This window comes from Rosa chinensis, chromosome 5 (genome assembly GCF_002994745.2).
Source record: "Rosa chinensis cultivar Old Blush chromosome 5, RchiOBHm-V2, whole genome shotgun sequence".
NCBI classification, from domain to species: domain Eukaryota; kingdom Viridiplantae; phylum Streptophyta; class Magnoliopsida; order Rosales; family Rosaceae; genus Rosa; species Rosa chinensis.
In genome coordinates, this window is record NC_037092.1 from 974,985 (window position 1) to 990,714 (window position 15,730).

General features: G+C 36.5%; 2 protein-coding genes across 3 annotated transcripts; one reads left to right on the forward strand and one right to left on the reverse strand.

Moving 5' to 3' along the window:
• Positions 1–6,969: 6,969 nt before the first annotated feature.
• LOC112201420 lies at positions 6,970–10,718 on the reverse strand. The gene is made up of 4 exons (XM_024342297.2): positions 10,138–10,718; positions 9,600–10,049; positions 7,400–7,709; positions 6,970–7,305 (listed from the first exon to the last, which is right to left on the reverse strand). Exons 1-4 carry the CDS (start codon positions 10,591–10,593, stop codon positions 7,175–7,177), a joined length of 1,347 nt encoding a protein of 448 aa, XP_024198065.1. The 5' UTR covers positions 10,594–10,718; the 3' UTR covers positions 6,970–7,174.
• Positions 10,719–11,721: 1,003 nt separating this feature from the next.
• LOC112166681 (ubiquinol oxidase 4, chloroplastic/chromoplastic) lies at positions 11,722–15,259 on the forward strand. 2 transcript variants are annotated; one of them, XM_024303561.2, is made up of 9 exons: positions 11,722–12,095; positions 12,225–12,408; positions 12,674–12,767; positions 13,315–13,430; positions 13,801–13,909; positions 14,298–14,366; positions 14,486–14,557; positions 14,644–14,691; positions 14,897–15,259. In XM_024303561.2, the coding sequence occupies exons 1-9, from the start codon at positions 11,926–11,928 to the stop codon at positions 15,118–15,120; spliced, it is 1,086 nt and encodes a 361-aa protein (XP_024159329.1). In that variant the 5' UTR covers positions 11,722–11,925; the 3' UTR covers positions 15,121–15,259. The 2 variants fall into 2 exon arrangements, with proteins under 2 accessions (XP_024159329.1, XP_024159328.1); XM_024303560.2 differs by having other exon boundaries at positions 11,728–12,095; positions 12,213–12,408.
• Positions 15,260–15,730: the final 471 nt, after the last annotated feature.

The following is a 15,730-nucleotide window of genomic DNA, read 5'->3' on the forward strand; positions in this document are numbered from 1 at the left end:
AAATCTCTCCCATAATTTATGACACCAAGGAATCTCTCTCGACTCTTAGCATCAGGAATTCTATCTGGGAATTTCCAGATTTTCTCAAGAATATGTGGTTGGAGTTTTATCACTCCATTCTTGATGTTTATTTCTAGGAAATCGACTTCATCGAGGATAAAGAAGATTTTCTTTTCTCCTAGGATAATTTCATGCTGAATTATCAGCTTTACAACCTCGTGGTGTGTTCTTCTCTATTTTTGGAGAAGACCAAAATGTCATCTATATAGACAACGCAGAACTCCGCAACATGTTTGAAGATGTTGTCCATCTTTCTTTGGAAGATTGAGGGAGCTTACTTTAGACCAAAAGGCATTACTAGCCATTCGTAATAACCTTGTGATGTTCCAAATCCAGTGAGAGGAATACTCTCAGGATGCATCTTGACCTGCCAGAAACCCGACTTTGCATCTAATTTCGAAAAGACTTTAGCTCCTCTGAGCTGGTTGATCAACACTCTTACTTGAGCAATTTGATAACCGTCTTTGACAGTCTTCTTGTTGACATCTCTGTAGTCAATCACCATTCTAGCTTTTCCTCTTAGATTTTCTGCATGATTTCTCACGTAGAATGCTGGAGCATGATGAGAGCTAGTGGAAGGTTGAATTAATCTCTTTTTCAGGAGATCTTCAATATCATTTCTGAATTCCTTTTGATCTTCCTCTTTGTACTAAGGAATGGCTTTGACATGACAGATGGCATTCATGTCATGTAATCTCAATTCACAGACCACTAGGTCTTTTTCCCAAAACTTCTGAGAATTTGTATCAACATTCTGCTCGAGTAGTTTCTTGATTTTTTCAAGAGTGGGAATTTTCTGAGACTCAAGCTTATTCTGAAAATGCTTGAGGTTGTGCTCATGGATGAAACTAGCTTCTTCATCTTCACTAGTTCCTTCTTCTTCTTCTTCAGAAGATTCTTCAACAAGCAATTCTTCTTGTTGCTTGATTTGGAGTATGGGCTCGAGTTTGGGTTTGTAGGGGGTAAAATCACCACTATTCTGTTGCGATCTCTGATATTGGGTAGTAAAACCAGGACCTACTACACTTTTTGCCCGTGTAAGTCGGTCTGCCCAGAACACCCGTTCTTCTTTTCTGAAGCCTATTTCTTCTTCATCCTGAATGAATCTTTGTTGGAGAATAAAATCATTTCCCAACAAGAAATCAGATCCTTGGCCTTCAGATTGCCAAACATTCTGGATGGTAAATGTTCCTCCACCAATGGTGACTTGAACATTTTTTGCTACTTTTTTCATGGTGAGATGGCTCCCATCAAATGTAACACTAGTAGCTGATTTTTTCTTATCTTTTTCCAGAGTTCATCTGGAATTGCAAATCTCTTTGCAACAGTAAATCCTGATCCATTGTCTACAAAGGCATGTAGATGATATTTTTTGTGATCAGGGAACTTTAGTCCAATCTCTATGTAGTTGCTGTATCTACTAGTAGAGACGACTTTTGAGGGCTGAAACTCATTTTGTTGAGCTTGTTCCTGAGGAATGAATGGTTTACATTCTTCTGGAATAATTTCTGGTGTTTCAACTAGTTCAATATCTTCATCGATTTTTTCTTCACCGATGATTTCTTCCTTTATTTCTGAGGAAGATGGTTCCATGATTTCTTGGAACAGAGTTTCTACTTCTTTCGACTTTTGCTCAGCGAAATACTCTTCATATTCTTGTTCAACCAACTGGCTGACAAGGCCATTCTTGGTTTTTCTTCTTGCTTTAGCTATGAAGCATTCTTTGTGATAAGTTTTTTTTGACTCTTCTCAAAACATAGGGAGACCATTCTTTTCGTGACATAGGCAGTAGTCACAAACGAATGTACCAGGGTTTACCAGATAAGAAGACATGAAGGATTCTGTCTTACTTTCTTCCCAGTTTTTGATTCTTAGAACATTCATTTGTCTGGATTCGAAGTACTCTACTTCAGAATCTATCTCAGACTCACCTGATGACTCTTCTTTTTCAGACCAGGCAGAATAAACTGACCTGTCGTCATCTTCATCACCAGAATAGACTATTTCATAGTTTTTCATGTTTGCTGTTTCTACTATTTGCTCATATTCTTCAAAGAGAGCTTTAGTAGATCTTTTACCCTTTTCCAGGCATTCATTGCATAGTGCCCTTCAGCTTTACATAACCAACATTGGCAAGCTTTCTTGCTTGGTTGTTTATGCTGATGAGTATTCTTCTTTTTCTTGAAGAATTTCTTTTTAGGATCTTCATCCTGCTGTTTCTTGTAATTGAAACTTCTCTTGAATTTCCAATCATTCTTCCGATTACTTTTTTTGAATTTTTTAGAGTAATATTTTTCTTTTTTCTTTCTGTGGAACTTGGATTCATGACATCCCCAGTTTGTGGGCATATCCAGTATTCCATAACAGAAATTTTCAACTCCTTTGAGTTGTTTCTTGGCCATCTTAGCTCTAAGATTGGCTTTGCATTGTTCTTTCAGTAATTGCCGGATTCTGTCGGCAATTCCTCCAACTGAAAATCTTTCAATTGGTTTCTCAGCTATGCTTTCTCTCACAGCTGTTCTCCATGGTTCAGGGAGTTTTCTGTGCAATAGATTAACTAGATCAGTATTCTCTAGTTCACCAATTGTACAGTAATATTCTTGAAATTCATTCAAGTATTCTACGAAATATCTCATGTCACAGATTTTGAGAGCATAGATATTCGATTTTGCCGTTTCTTTGGCTTTTTCACTCAGATTTGAGAGATCTCCACAGAACTGATCGTACAGGGGTACTGCAAAATCATACGGAGACTTGGAATTCTTGATTTCTTCCAGCCAGTCTCTTCCTCTGGCAGTTTCTTTGAAGGATAGGTAGTACTTTTCTACTCCAGTAAGAGTAGTTTCATAGTACATCTGCAAATCTGGTGCTTCAAATTTGCCAAGGGTGAGTGCAGAAGCCATCATCAGGCTATCTACCCATTGGTCAATGGTTTTTCTTTTGTCTAGACTCTTGTCTAGATTCAACCAGATGCCATAGTTCGTGATCGGCACTCTAGGCATATTGTCCTCTGAGACAAATCTTTGGGAATTTCTTTCCCCTTTTTTACTCGTGGGGGCTTTCTGAAATGGGAGATTCGTTTCCCTTTTTTCTCTGCTAATGAAAGTTCTGGAGCTTTCTCCATCTTCCATTTCCATATCTTGATAAGGAAAGACTTTTCTCGTCTTTCTGATTTTGAATTCTTTCATTTCTTCGATTAGTTTTTCTAATCGTTCAGGACTTTCACAATTCTCAGCTTCTTCATAAAGATCATAGAGCCTCTCAGCTCTGAGCATATGGACTGGTCTGTTTAGATCAGCTTCCAGATCTTCTTCTAATATTGGTTCTTCAATAGTGGGTTTTGTACCACTGATACTAGCTTCTCTAGTGCTGTAGTTTCTTCTCAGAAGACTGCTGTTTATCTTGAGGTTCTCAGGACAGACATCACTTTTTCTGTGACTGTCGAAGTTGAGGTTGATTTCTCCAGTTTTTCTACTCTCGTAGATTTTTGCTTTTGCTCTTTCCGGTTGCTTTTTTGGATCGGATAGTTTCCATTCAAGTGGAAAAGTCACTTCATTCCAAGTAACTTTATGAATCTGTTGTAAATGGTTCTTCTGATTGGTGAGGAGCCCAATAGTAAGACCTGGGATATTTGTTATCCTTGTCTTGGGGGCTACTGTAGTACTCATCAATTTATAGTATATTCTATATACTATTGCAAGTTCTTGCATATCTTCTTTCATTGATATACCATCTGTCTTGACTCTCAGTTGTAGACAGTGAGCTGCATCTTTCAAGCTGGTGGTGAAGTTTGGGAAGTAGTTGAAATAAGCTACTTGATCACATAAGGATGCTTCAAGTGTTCCCAACAGACTAGCTTGGAAGTCTGTCAACCTATTGTCCTGTAGAACACATAGGACTGAACAGTTTATGCCTTCACGAGTAAGCAGATTTATGCCTACTTGGACTGCTCCAATATGCATAAATTGATATTTTTTTGCTTGAGCTCTACCCACTTCTGAAGGAGTGATCAGTAGAAGATCAGTCTCTCCCCCTGCTGTAGCGGGGGTTGTAATTTCCAGTAGTTTAAAATAATGGATGTCCATTAGATCAAACTTTCCCCTTTTGTAGATTTGTTTAAAATCTAATTTTGGAATTGAGGAGTTTTTTACCTCTTGTTCGATTTCGTTGAATTCGAACTCTTTAGCATTTAGGAGCTGTACTCCTTTCTTTTTTCCAAAGATGCTTAACATCTTCATTTCTCTTTTTTTTTTTCCGGGTTTTCATACCGGATACTAGTCTGACTAGTAGATAGTTCCAGAAAAATCATGTTTAGAACACGATTTGTATCTGGTTTTTCTAATGGTTTGAATCCATTAGTTTTCTTTTTTTCTTATCCTTCAGTATATTTTTCATAGACTCCAGCGTTTTTTGTTATTCATTGATTTTTCTACTGACGACTGTCAACTTTTCTTCTTCCGTTTTTGAAAGTTCCTTGATATAATCCAGTTTGTTTTCCAATTTTTCCAATTGGTGGATTATAGAAGGTAATTTTTCTAGATGAGTTTGACATCTAGATACTTCTAGTAACAGCTTCTGATATTTCTCATCAGAAGATTTTAGTAGAGAATTTATTTTCTCTAATAACAATTCTGACATTGTCCCCATTAAGGAGGGGTTCTCCTTGAGCTATTTTACAAGCTCTGATACCAGTGAAGTGCGGATCTAACCAATGCTCAAATAATCAAGAGGTTTTTGTTCCTCTTCAAGAACATATAAGAGATTATCAATCTCTTGTTCTATTTTATAGATTCTAGTCTGAAGTCTATAAATGATATCCCAATAGTTGGGTGATTCCCTATCAAGACTATCTCTATAGGCTCTCAGCTTTCTCAATTTTTCTCTTTCCTTTTACAATTCTTTGCTAGTATTTTTACAGATAGCTACTAATTCAAGTTTGTCGACGATTGAAATTATGAATAGTAAATCGTACCGTTTACCTTTGAAATAGAGGATGAATTCTATCACACTTCTGTTTAAACAAATAATTTTAAGAATGGGTCCATCACGTTTCATCAAATGTAACAGAAATCTAAAACATATTATAAACTAATGTAAAGCAACAACAGAAGGGTACTGATGGAATGAAAAAGAGAAAGTTGTGTAGGTAAGAAAGAAAGGGACAGATGGCTGGGTGAAGAGGAATGAAAATAATTTGTTGGGGTTTTTGGGAAGTATTTTGATAGAATCAGAGTGTATGAGCATTAACCCTATTAAAAATGATCCAATGGTGTAAACGCTGCAACATCAAAATCAGATTTTGACAACGTGATTTTATTTTGAACACCTTATTAAAGGAACCTCTACCGCATTCTCCCCCATGGTTAAAAAAGAAGCATCTCATGGTTGAAAAAAGTCAAGTCACGTACATAAGCTTCATATTTGGTAATTGAATTTGGAGAAAGTTTATAAAGTTTATGATCATAAGGCACCAAACGCAAAATCTCAACTAGATTCATATAATGGATTAACATGTTTTCTGGAAAAAAAAAAAAAATTAACATGTTTTCTGGCTTGAGCAAGTTAAGTTTTTTTTTTTTCCTCTGTGACTTGGCTTTAAAATCATGTGCTGACATGAGCACGGCCAACATTTTCTAAAACAAGTCTTTTTCGGTGAGGAGACAACCCAGAGTTTGGTTTGACATTGTCATGGCTAAGCTGCCTTTGAAGGCAATGAACTGCAGATTGGTTTCAAGTTTCAACCCACATAATAAGAGATCTTTTTGGAAAATAAGAAAAGTTATGTTGGACAATAACAGCTGTGTGCTATAACCCACATACTTTCGGTATGAAATCTCACTTTCCACATGCGGCCGAATCGTCTAATAATTAAGACCGTGACAATCCAATTCCATCGGATGTATATTTTAAAATTTAATTCTGAGACTTTTTTCTGATTAGCAACAATGCAAATAGGGAACGGAAAGCACTTAGGTAGAATCAAAATCTCATAAAGTAATAATGGTGCAAATAAGGAAGAAGGCTCTTAGGTAGGATCAAAATCTCATGTGCAGATCTTCACATTAATGACAAGCCTATATAAGAAGCACACAGTACCTCAGGTTTTTTGCATCCAAAGTCAAAACCAATATCAACTTACCATTCCATTGACTCCTCTGTTCCAATTCCAAAAAAGTGCTAGTATGGAGAAGAAAATGATGACTTTCGCTGGGTTGGTGATTATGGTCGTCGTCCTCAATGCATGTCCTGCAATTGGAGGGTGCGACGAAGCCCTAGTCGAGTTGTTGCCCTGTGCCACGTTCGTGTTGGGCCCTGGCGTAGGGGAGCCCCCTTCTCTGTGCTGTGCAGGTTTAAAGCATGTGGTTGCTGGAGCTGATACCAGTGAGAAGCGCAGGAGTCTTTGCCAATGTTTGAAAGAAAAAGCTGTTGGTGCTGGCGTTAAAGTCGACCCTGAAAAACTTAAGCACGTTACTGACGCTTGTGGCGTCAAAATTCCTATTCCTATTGATCCCAATGTCGACTGCAGCACGTAATTACTCTCACGATCTCCCTCTCTCATTTTTATTACATGATACATGTATGTTCAACGCCCAACTAAAAATCACCTCAACCAAAAACTCAATTAGTCGGTCCATATATTCATTCAACATGAGTGTGGTTATGTGTGTGTGTGTGTGAGAGTACAATACTTCTACTGATAATGTGCTTTGCTCATGTGACGTGCAGAATTCCGGTGTTTTAAAGGGATCAAATAAAACTTGGAGAAGAAGATTAGCTACATGATAATGTTTTATGATGCATAATTAATTAGTATTCATCTGAGAACAAGAATTTATATGAATAATAGGCATCATTTCTCTCCTGATTTTGTTTTTCCTAACTCATTTGTGTTGATTCTGCAATAATTAATTAGTAATACACTAGAATTCAATTGAGATCCCAAGCTCAAATTTCACATTTCCTAATATCGCCAAACTGATCAAATTGTTCGGGATGGTCTCTTGACGCTTGCTTGTAATCTGATGCGTGCACTTACATAATTCAAGAAAAAACAATATCGCCAATCATATAACAAACAAAAAAAAATCCATCTCTCTCCTCTAATTAATTTGAATTAACTAATTGTCTTGTTGAGCATCCAGAGAAGAAGAGCCAGCTGAATTCCAAAAATAGAGTGAAGCCATGTTCTGTCCACCATGAACCCAAACACTGTAATTCCTGCTCTATTATGCTCTAAATATTTCACTGCAAAAAGAAATTAACAGGCCACTTTGTGATTTACAACATTAAAATGATAATTATCTAAAGGGTTTAAATTTGATATGTCCTTGTTACTAACCTAGAGCTTGTCTCTTCTGGAATGAGATTGTGTTTGTGAAAATTGGCACCAACTTGGTGTTGTCAAGATCGTCTTCTTCGTCCCCTTCTTCATCATCTGATTCCAAATCAGCACCGAAGGGAAACACTAGATGATCTGAGGAAACCTGAGGCACCATCGGAGTCTCAGTTTCTGCGTAATCAAAAGAGTGGATTGTGGCACAGACATGCCACTTTGCAGCAAGCCCAGTAACTTTCTGTGCTTTATGTGTTACTTTGGTTGCACTCCGCAAACATATGAATAGACTAGTCACAAGGCTTATAGAACATAACTGCACCATGATTAAAAACAAGAGAAAATTAGATATAAACCCAAAAATATAAGCTTCTATTGAGAAAAACCCATAGATATTTTTCTTTCAATTTACACCCACTCTACATAAGCAAACCTTCCATATAGAGTATATGTCTATAATTAATGGTTTTTCTCATTCTTTTGATATATCTAATATGCCATTCTGATTATGGAGTGTTAAATTAAGTAACTTGCTTAATCTTATCATCCATTTGAATTTGAATTTGAAATATTAAGCTAAAAAATCAATCATAAACAATTACGTCCTTAATTTCTTCCTTACTTTATATTTTGATTACTGACTTGAGTATATATTTCTATATATGCTCATTACAATAGTAGTTCATTTCTAGCACAAATTTCAATTATTGTTTTCCTTATATGTAGGTATTTTGTTTTCGAATAGATTTTCAATTTTCTTTTCCTTGATGGGGTCAATTATTGTTTCAAAAGATGAAAAGAGATTTTGATTCAATCACTGGGAGAAAATGTTTTTCTTGCTTGAAAGAAAGGGCCGGGGGGGAGCAGGTATGATACTTCTCTCTTGTGTCTATGAAGAACGACTAAAGAAATGTTCTTAAAGAAAAGAAAAGGATTCGAGATGGGGTCAAGAAATGGGAAAAAAGCTTTTGTTATTGTGTTTTCACTTCTAGGCTCACACTCGGTGGCTCTCTATATTCTCGAAAGCTTTCTAATTATAAGGTATGTATCTTGTTCTTGGATAACTTTCTTCTTCTTTTTAGGTATCTTGTCCCATGATAGCTTTCTACTCTCAACTACTACATTTCTAATTTACCTACTGAGTAATTAGATGTAAGTGAGGCTTGAATACCATAAACCTTCAAGCTAAAAAAAGGTCGTATCTTCTACGATCATAGGTATAATATAATAGAAAACCTAATAAAGAGGTATGATACAAAAAAAAAAATGATTGTAATATAGAGGTGTCTGTGTCATACAAAAAGAAACTTCCTATATATATTAGATACATACTTGAAATCAAATTAACTAGAAAAAGTGTTATGATGATCAAGTACTTTATTATATAGGTATACGCATATATTATAGAGACTTTCAACCGAATAAACATGGTCAACTCGCAATGATAGAATACCTAAAAAAGAGGCTGATGTTGAAAATGATTCTAATAAATAGGTTGATATGAAAATTTCTAGAAATCAAGTTAGCTAAACATACCTGTCTAATCTTTAGGTTGTAATAAAAAAAAAAAGACAATCTATTAGTTGGGTTAAAAACTTTAAACCTCTACCTTTCAGTTAGGTTGTAAGTAAAACAGAAAGTTACTTTTAAAATAGAAAGTTTAAATTACCGAAAAGTAAATTTCACATTCACTTAAATCTATATAACCTTTGAATTCAGAAAATTATGTAAAAAAATATCCATAATTCTAGCAATCATGATGAATTTAAATTCTTGCGATAATAATGGGACCAATAAAAAAATCTACAATTAAGATATTTAAAGATGACGTTAATTTTGCTAGTTGACTTATGTTTGCCAGATTTAAATTATGGCAATTTGTGTAATTCTTCAACAATTGAAATCTAATATTTTATCCTAGTTGGCAATAATTGGGTGTAAATTGAAAAGAAATAATAGGTGGGTTTTTTCTATTAGATCTTTTAGAAATTGGGTGTATAATGAAATGCCCCTAAAAACAAAACAAAACCAATCAGTGAATTAGTATATACAAGATATCACCCTATTAATGGCTACTGATTTTTCATTTCTAGAGAGCTAATCAGGACTTGTACTGCTGAGTCCAGATTAGCTCTCTAGAGATGTTTTTCATACTATTCTTTAAATGTTCTCTGTAACATTACTCGATCAGTTAATTGACACTCACAGCGAGTTCTCCAGCCGTGAAGATATTAACATGAGCACTGGACCTGGTTATCATGACAAGAAACGCGAGCTGACTAGCTGTAACCATAATCAGAGAGATCAAGATGAACGCTCGAAACCTGTGGCTTATAATCCTAAAGGTCCTTCTGATCTTGTTGTGTTCCATCATTATTGTCTCCACCTCGGTTTCCTTTTGAAAAACTAGCGCGTAAATTTCTAGTCTTAGTATTTGCAGATGGCAAATGAGCCGGAACAGAACACACACCAGGAAGAAAATTGTGGTCCTATAAAGCCATGAACACAGCTCCAACATGCATAATATTGTGTCACTCAAGTACATGTTACCATAGTATGGTAGTTCTGTGGCCCCTGAGACATACCACCAGATTTTGTACACACACTCTGCAGCAAAACAGGGGAAGACAATCAAGCATAGGAGCTTCATTGAATTCTGCAATAGGGAATCAAAGAATTAAAGCTTTAATTTAGTTACATGATTGTATAACTATAAGAATTACCAATAATGAGGTCTAGCTTACCTGGAACTGTTGCTTATATTCATGACGGACTTTCTCACTTGCATCACTTAACTTGTCAAGGAAGAGAAACCTCTTCAGACCAAATTTACGAGTCCAGCAGGAGAGGCTAATGAAGGAGAGCATTGCGAACAAGGAAAGCGAAATCTGGGAAACAACATGGTAAGGTCTGCTATGGTTCGCATCACAGCTCGAGCAGGAGAGAAGGAAGTGAGTGACTAGTGGTACGCCAATGGCTAAGACGAAGAAGATTGACCATGAAAGACCAGTTCTCCATATACTAGACTGGTCCACAAAGACCCATTTCAGCCACGAACCAAAGCTCGGCAACTCAAGTCCTTCATGGCTGGAGATAGAGGTCTGTTTTGGCAGAATTGGATGGCTTTGATCTTCCATGGTTCTGTATAAGCTTTCTTTGGAAGTCTGAATATAAATGAACAAAGAGACAAGAAAATCCATCCTAGTCCTAACGTAATCGTGATTTCTCTTATATATGATTATGATTATCTTTTTTTTGATGACATGATTATGATTATCTTTCAAAGAGATAAGTAATGCTTAGATCTACTTGAATCAAGGGGCACAAGACAAGTGTTAAACAACTTTGATAAACAAATGTTTATAAGGTCTTTGATTCTTGATTGTGAATCTATATGCTTCCACATAACATGTTATAGTTTGACGAATTTGGATCATATACAGCTGTAAAAGAGTTTGAGGTTGATAGAGATCTACCATTCAAAAGCGACAAATGATTAAGGTGATACAAAATTGATTCTCATTTGCTGAAATCATATACACCTGTTTTTGGGGGGGTGCGCGTAAAGGGGATGTTATAGATTGATTGCTTGCAGGACTGTCTAAAGTCGACTAATATAGAATTTGCAAATATCACTTCAAAATCATAGTCACTATTATTTATGACACAAAGGGTCTATACTTTGTGTGTGTGTCATAGCCGATAAGAAATTTTCAAAAACCAATTTATAAATTTCATTACTTCTTTAAGTTTGTAAGGTGGTCGCAACTCACAACCCCATAATTTATACGGTTGGCATCAAGCGTCTTAAATTTTCGACTATAACACTTATTTTTAAATTTTAAAGAAAATTTTCAAATACCAACTTATAAACTTCATTATTCCTTTAAATATCTAAAGTGGTCACAACTAGGACCTCATAACTTTTATAGTTGGCTTCAAACGTTTAAAATCTCAAAACCGGCCATGACACTCATTTTCAATCATCAAATACCAATTTCATCAAAGTGCTTTCTATTGGGCTTTTAGCAAACCCTTTTGTTTGGGCTCATTTAGCAAATTCCACAAAGAATAGGCCATTAGGCTAAGCCTCAAACACGAAGCAAAAACACCCGAGCCTGCTCTTTTGAGTATGGAACTATGGAGTATATGATTCATAGAACCGAAAATAAAATATCATGTAGTCCGGTTCGTGTCGTGTAACGAAAAAAGCACCAAGCAATAAAATATCATATAGTCCGGTTCGTGTCGTGTAACGACTAACGAAAGAGCACCAAGCAAAAATGGCACATAATCATGGCCACCCCCGAATTTAGGCTCAACGTCAACCGCCCACTCTCCCAAGCTCACAACAGGACGAGCAATACCCACTAAAACAAAACAAGCCCCTCCATTTCTCTACACCAAATTTGGCCGTTGACTCTTTCCCATTAGTTTCTCTTGTGCACCAAACTACCCAATTCCAATTTGATTTCCATTTCTCAGCTCTGAATTTTCTTCTCTGTTTCTCTTTGCAATAACAACAGTCGAGAATGGCAGCGGCGACTCTGTCTTCGACGGTGTCTGCAATCCCAACTTCCTGCTCTTCTTCGTCTCTCAAAGCAAGGACCTTGAAGACTTCAGCTTTTTCTTCTTCGTCCTCGCTCTGCTCTCTGAATCGTTTTCCTTGCAATCCCATCTCAGCTCGTCCATCGTGTTCCAGGTACAGAAAATCTTCACTGACTTTCCCATGTTGAAAAAGATTGAATCTTTGAATTACCCAATTTGTTAAAAGTGAATTTCTGATTCAAAGTTTTGGGCTTTTTCGAAATTGGTGTAGAAATTTGTATAGGGTACATGCAACTATTCTCCAAGATGAAGAAGAGAAAGTGGTGGTGGAGGAGTCCTTTGAGTTCAAGGCAACTACCTCTGATGAAGTCAAAGCCAGCAGTGGGGAGGCCTCTGAGAGTGAGCCTTCTAGTGATTTTGAGAAATGGGTTATCAAGGGTGAACAATCCATCAACGTTTTCCTTACGGTAAATCTCAACTCTTGTCAAATTGTTCGTTTTACAAATTTACTCTAGCTATAATGTAGAATTGCTATCAGTTTGCAGCTATGTTGATCCATTTTGTTGGCTTAAATAAGCTTAATTAATTCGCGCAACTTAGTCATTAAGATGTCATTTTTATCGGTTTGTTATACTCTTGGATTTAATAAACACTCTCGGGTAGATTGGAAGGTTCTGTCTCTGGCTGTGACGATGGTGTTGGATTGTAATTTAGTTCTGCTGATCGTTTCAGGATACAGTGATTAAGGTACTTGATACTCTTTACCACGACCGTGATTATGCCAGGTTCTTTGTACTGGAAACTATTGCAAGGGTTCCCTACTTCGGTAAGTGCTCCAGTTTTGTTTGGTTGTAATTTTTCAATTATCTAAAAGGTTTATTTGTATTGTATGTATAAAACTTCCTTTTCAAACAAGAGGGGTAAACCTCATATACTTGAAGAGAAGTTATCAATACAGTTTGAGTCAAGTGTGTACTGTGTATGTATTGTTGTCCTAGAATGTCAAGAAATGTAAAGGCAAGAAGTTTTGAATGCAGTTTAACAAGAAGATATCCATTCATATTCACATACACCTCGTAAGAGTGGCCTGCTATCTTTTGTTAGGAAGGCCTTTGTGTTACTATTGGTGGAGGCTAAGATCATGAAAGTGGGTGCTCACAGATTTTCTGTATATTATTATCTCTCCACCTGTTCATCTTACCTAGTTACGAATATGTGGCGATTTTATGTTTATATTCTAAGGACTATTGTGAATCGAAATGCTCGTGTCTCCTACAATTCCCCCCTCTCCAGTTGTTTATTTTATCTGTTTAGGAATATTATTGACTATTGTGATTAGTTGACATGTGGGCTTTGTTTTTAAATTTTGGCAGCCTTTATGTCTGTTCTGCACTTGTATGAGACTTTTGGCTGGTGGAGGAGAAGAGATTATTTGAAAGTGCATTTTGCTGAGAGCTGGAATGAGATGCACCACTTGCTTATCATGGAAGTGAGGATCTTTCTTATTTCTTCAGTATTCATGTTCACGCATGTTGTTGTGTTTTCTTTATCCATTGCACAAGTTATCATTACAACGTTCTGCTGTTGAGGCAGATCAACAATCCCTTGAGTGTTGTGTACAATCAGTACTTCTTACTCCTGTGATATTCATTAACTTGTTGGAGATTCCACAATATGAAAGTATAATCCTGCAGCAAGAATAGAGTGAAATTAGGAAGAAAAGAAATAAACAAATGTTTCTGAATAATGATTCTCTGGCTCACATATGCTCATGTAAAAGCTTTTTGTGGAATTATGGTAGCTTCATATCTTTACTTAAATGTTCCTGATTTAACAACAGCATATGGATCTAACTGCAGGAATTGGGAGGAAATGCTTGGTGGTTTGATCGTTTTCTTGCTCAGCACATTGCGGTCGTCTATTACTTTATGACAGTTTTTATGTATTTAATAAGCCCACGAATGGCATGTAAGTGTGAGCATCTAGTGTTTAATATACTGTACATTCTTGGGTTTGTCCTCTCTCTTGCATCCCAACACCCTGTTGGTTCATTTATCCTTAAATGTTACAAGAACTTCCTCTCTCATCTAGAAAATAAAACCTTTTTTTTTTAAAGTATATGGCAAACTTGTCCAAAAGATTGTATTCTTTTTTATCCAATCCAGGTGTAAATTTCAGAATACTTGCCTAGATAAGAATTAGGCTGGTAGCTTTGGATGATGATGAAGTTGTTTCTTGGGTCTTTTTATTGTATGAATCAAGTGGCATTACAGAATTAGGTGGCCAGAGAAATTAGCTTGCTGTTTTGCATTCATCTGTAAAAGATTATTGATGTATTTGGTGTGATGACTTGCAGATCACTTCTCTGAATGTGTAGAGGGCCATGCATTTTCGACATATGACAAGTTTATCAAGGCTGAAGGAGGTATGATTTGAAGTTTGTCAGCACTAGGATCACATCAAAATATCTCTAAGCATGTGAAACGCACTCTTTCTTAGCTCAAACACTACTTCATTTATGTGTTCTTTTCTTTTTGATTGCAGAGAATCTGAAAAAATTGCCTGCTCCTGAGGTTGCTGTAAAATACTACACTGGAGGTGACTTGTACTTGTTTGGTAAGTTTTGTCAGCTTTTGATCTTTGTTTCTGCATCATGGAAGGCAGTCGGATATTTAAATATCCCTCAAAATTTCTTTTTCCAGATGAATTTCAAACTTCCAGACCTCCCAATTCTCGAAGGCCGAAAATAGGTAAGTCTCAACACTCTGTTTCTGTTGTGGCAATTCATAGATCAACTCATCAACATGCTATGAGTTAGCTCAGTTTTAAAACTTTTATTGGTTTATTTCTGACATCATGTCTGATTTGTACCATGTAACATCAATTTATATAATGGTAAGACCATATCTTGACCTATTCTGCATTGGTTCTTGCCAATTCTGGTTTGCTTTTCAGAGAATTTGTTCGATGTATTTCTGAACGTAAGAGATGATGAAGCTGAGCACTGTAAGACGATGAAGGCCTGCCAAACTCACGGGAACCTCTTTTCTCCTCATTCAATTGTAGAAGATCCCTTGGATCCTGTGGAAGATGAGTCTATCTGTGTCTCACCTCAAACAGATTCTGAAGGTATTGTAGATTGTATTACAAAATCCGTTGCAACGAAACCAGCAGAGTGAACACTTACAGAGACACAACGGAAGAACAGGAAATTAGCTAGAAGTTACAAACGATAATAGTAGAGTTTTGTATACACTGAACAATAATATAGGTCCAACAGATTTCTTCGTTATTCAATGAAGTTTGCTTTCTCTTCCATCCTCACTTAAAGTGGTAAGTAGGAAAACAGTTTCACATTGTTGCTGGGACTTTCAGTTTTACCAATAGGGCTTGGTATTATTAGCTTGTCATACCTCAGCATCTTGCTTTTCTCGTACTCGTGGACCCACTAGGCTCAGAGGTAAGCAGGGCTTTCCTATGTTACCGCGTTGTTGTGACTTGTGACGTGTGAATTTGTGACAAATTTCAAACGTCCATCAGTGATCAGTGAGTTTGTGGTCCACCAGTAGTTGCTGTCATCTTAATGAGCTGTCGTTGTAATCGACCTGCATTAGGTTTATTTAGCAACACTCATTCATTATCCTTAACGACGTGTAACAAAACTCGCCCAACCAGAAGATCATAAACTCATGTTGCTCTAAATATGGAAAGAAAAGGAAAAAAAAAAAAAATGTAGTTCTAGTGATCAAGAGAGGTTATGCATGTCCATAACTACCAAACAGCAGTAAA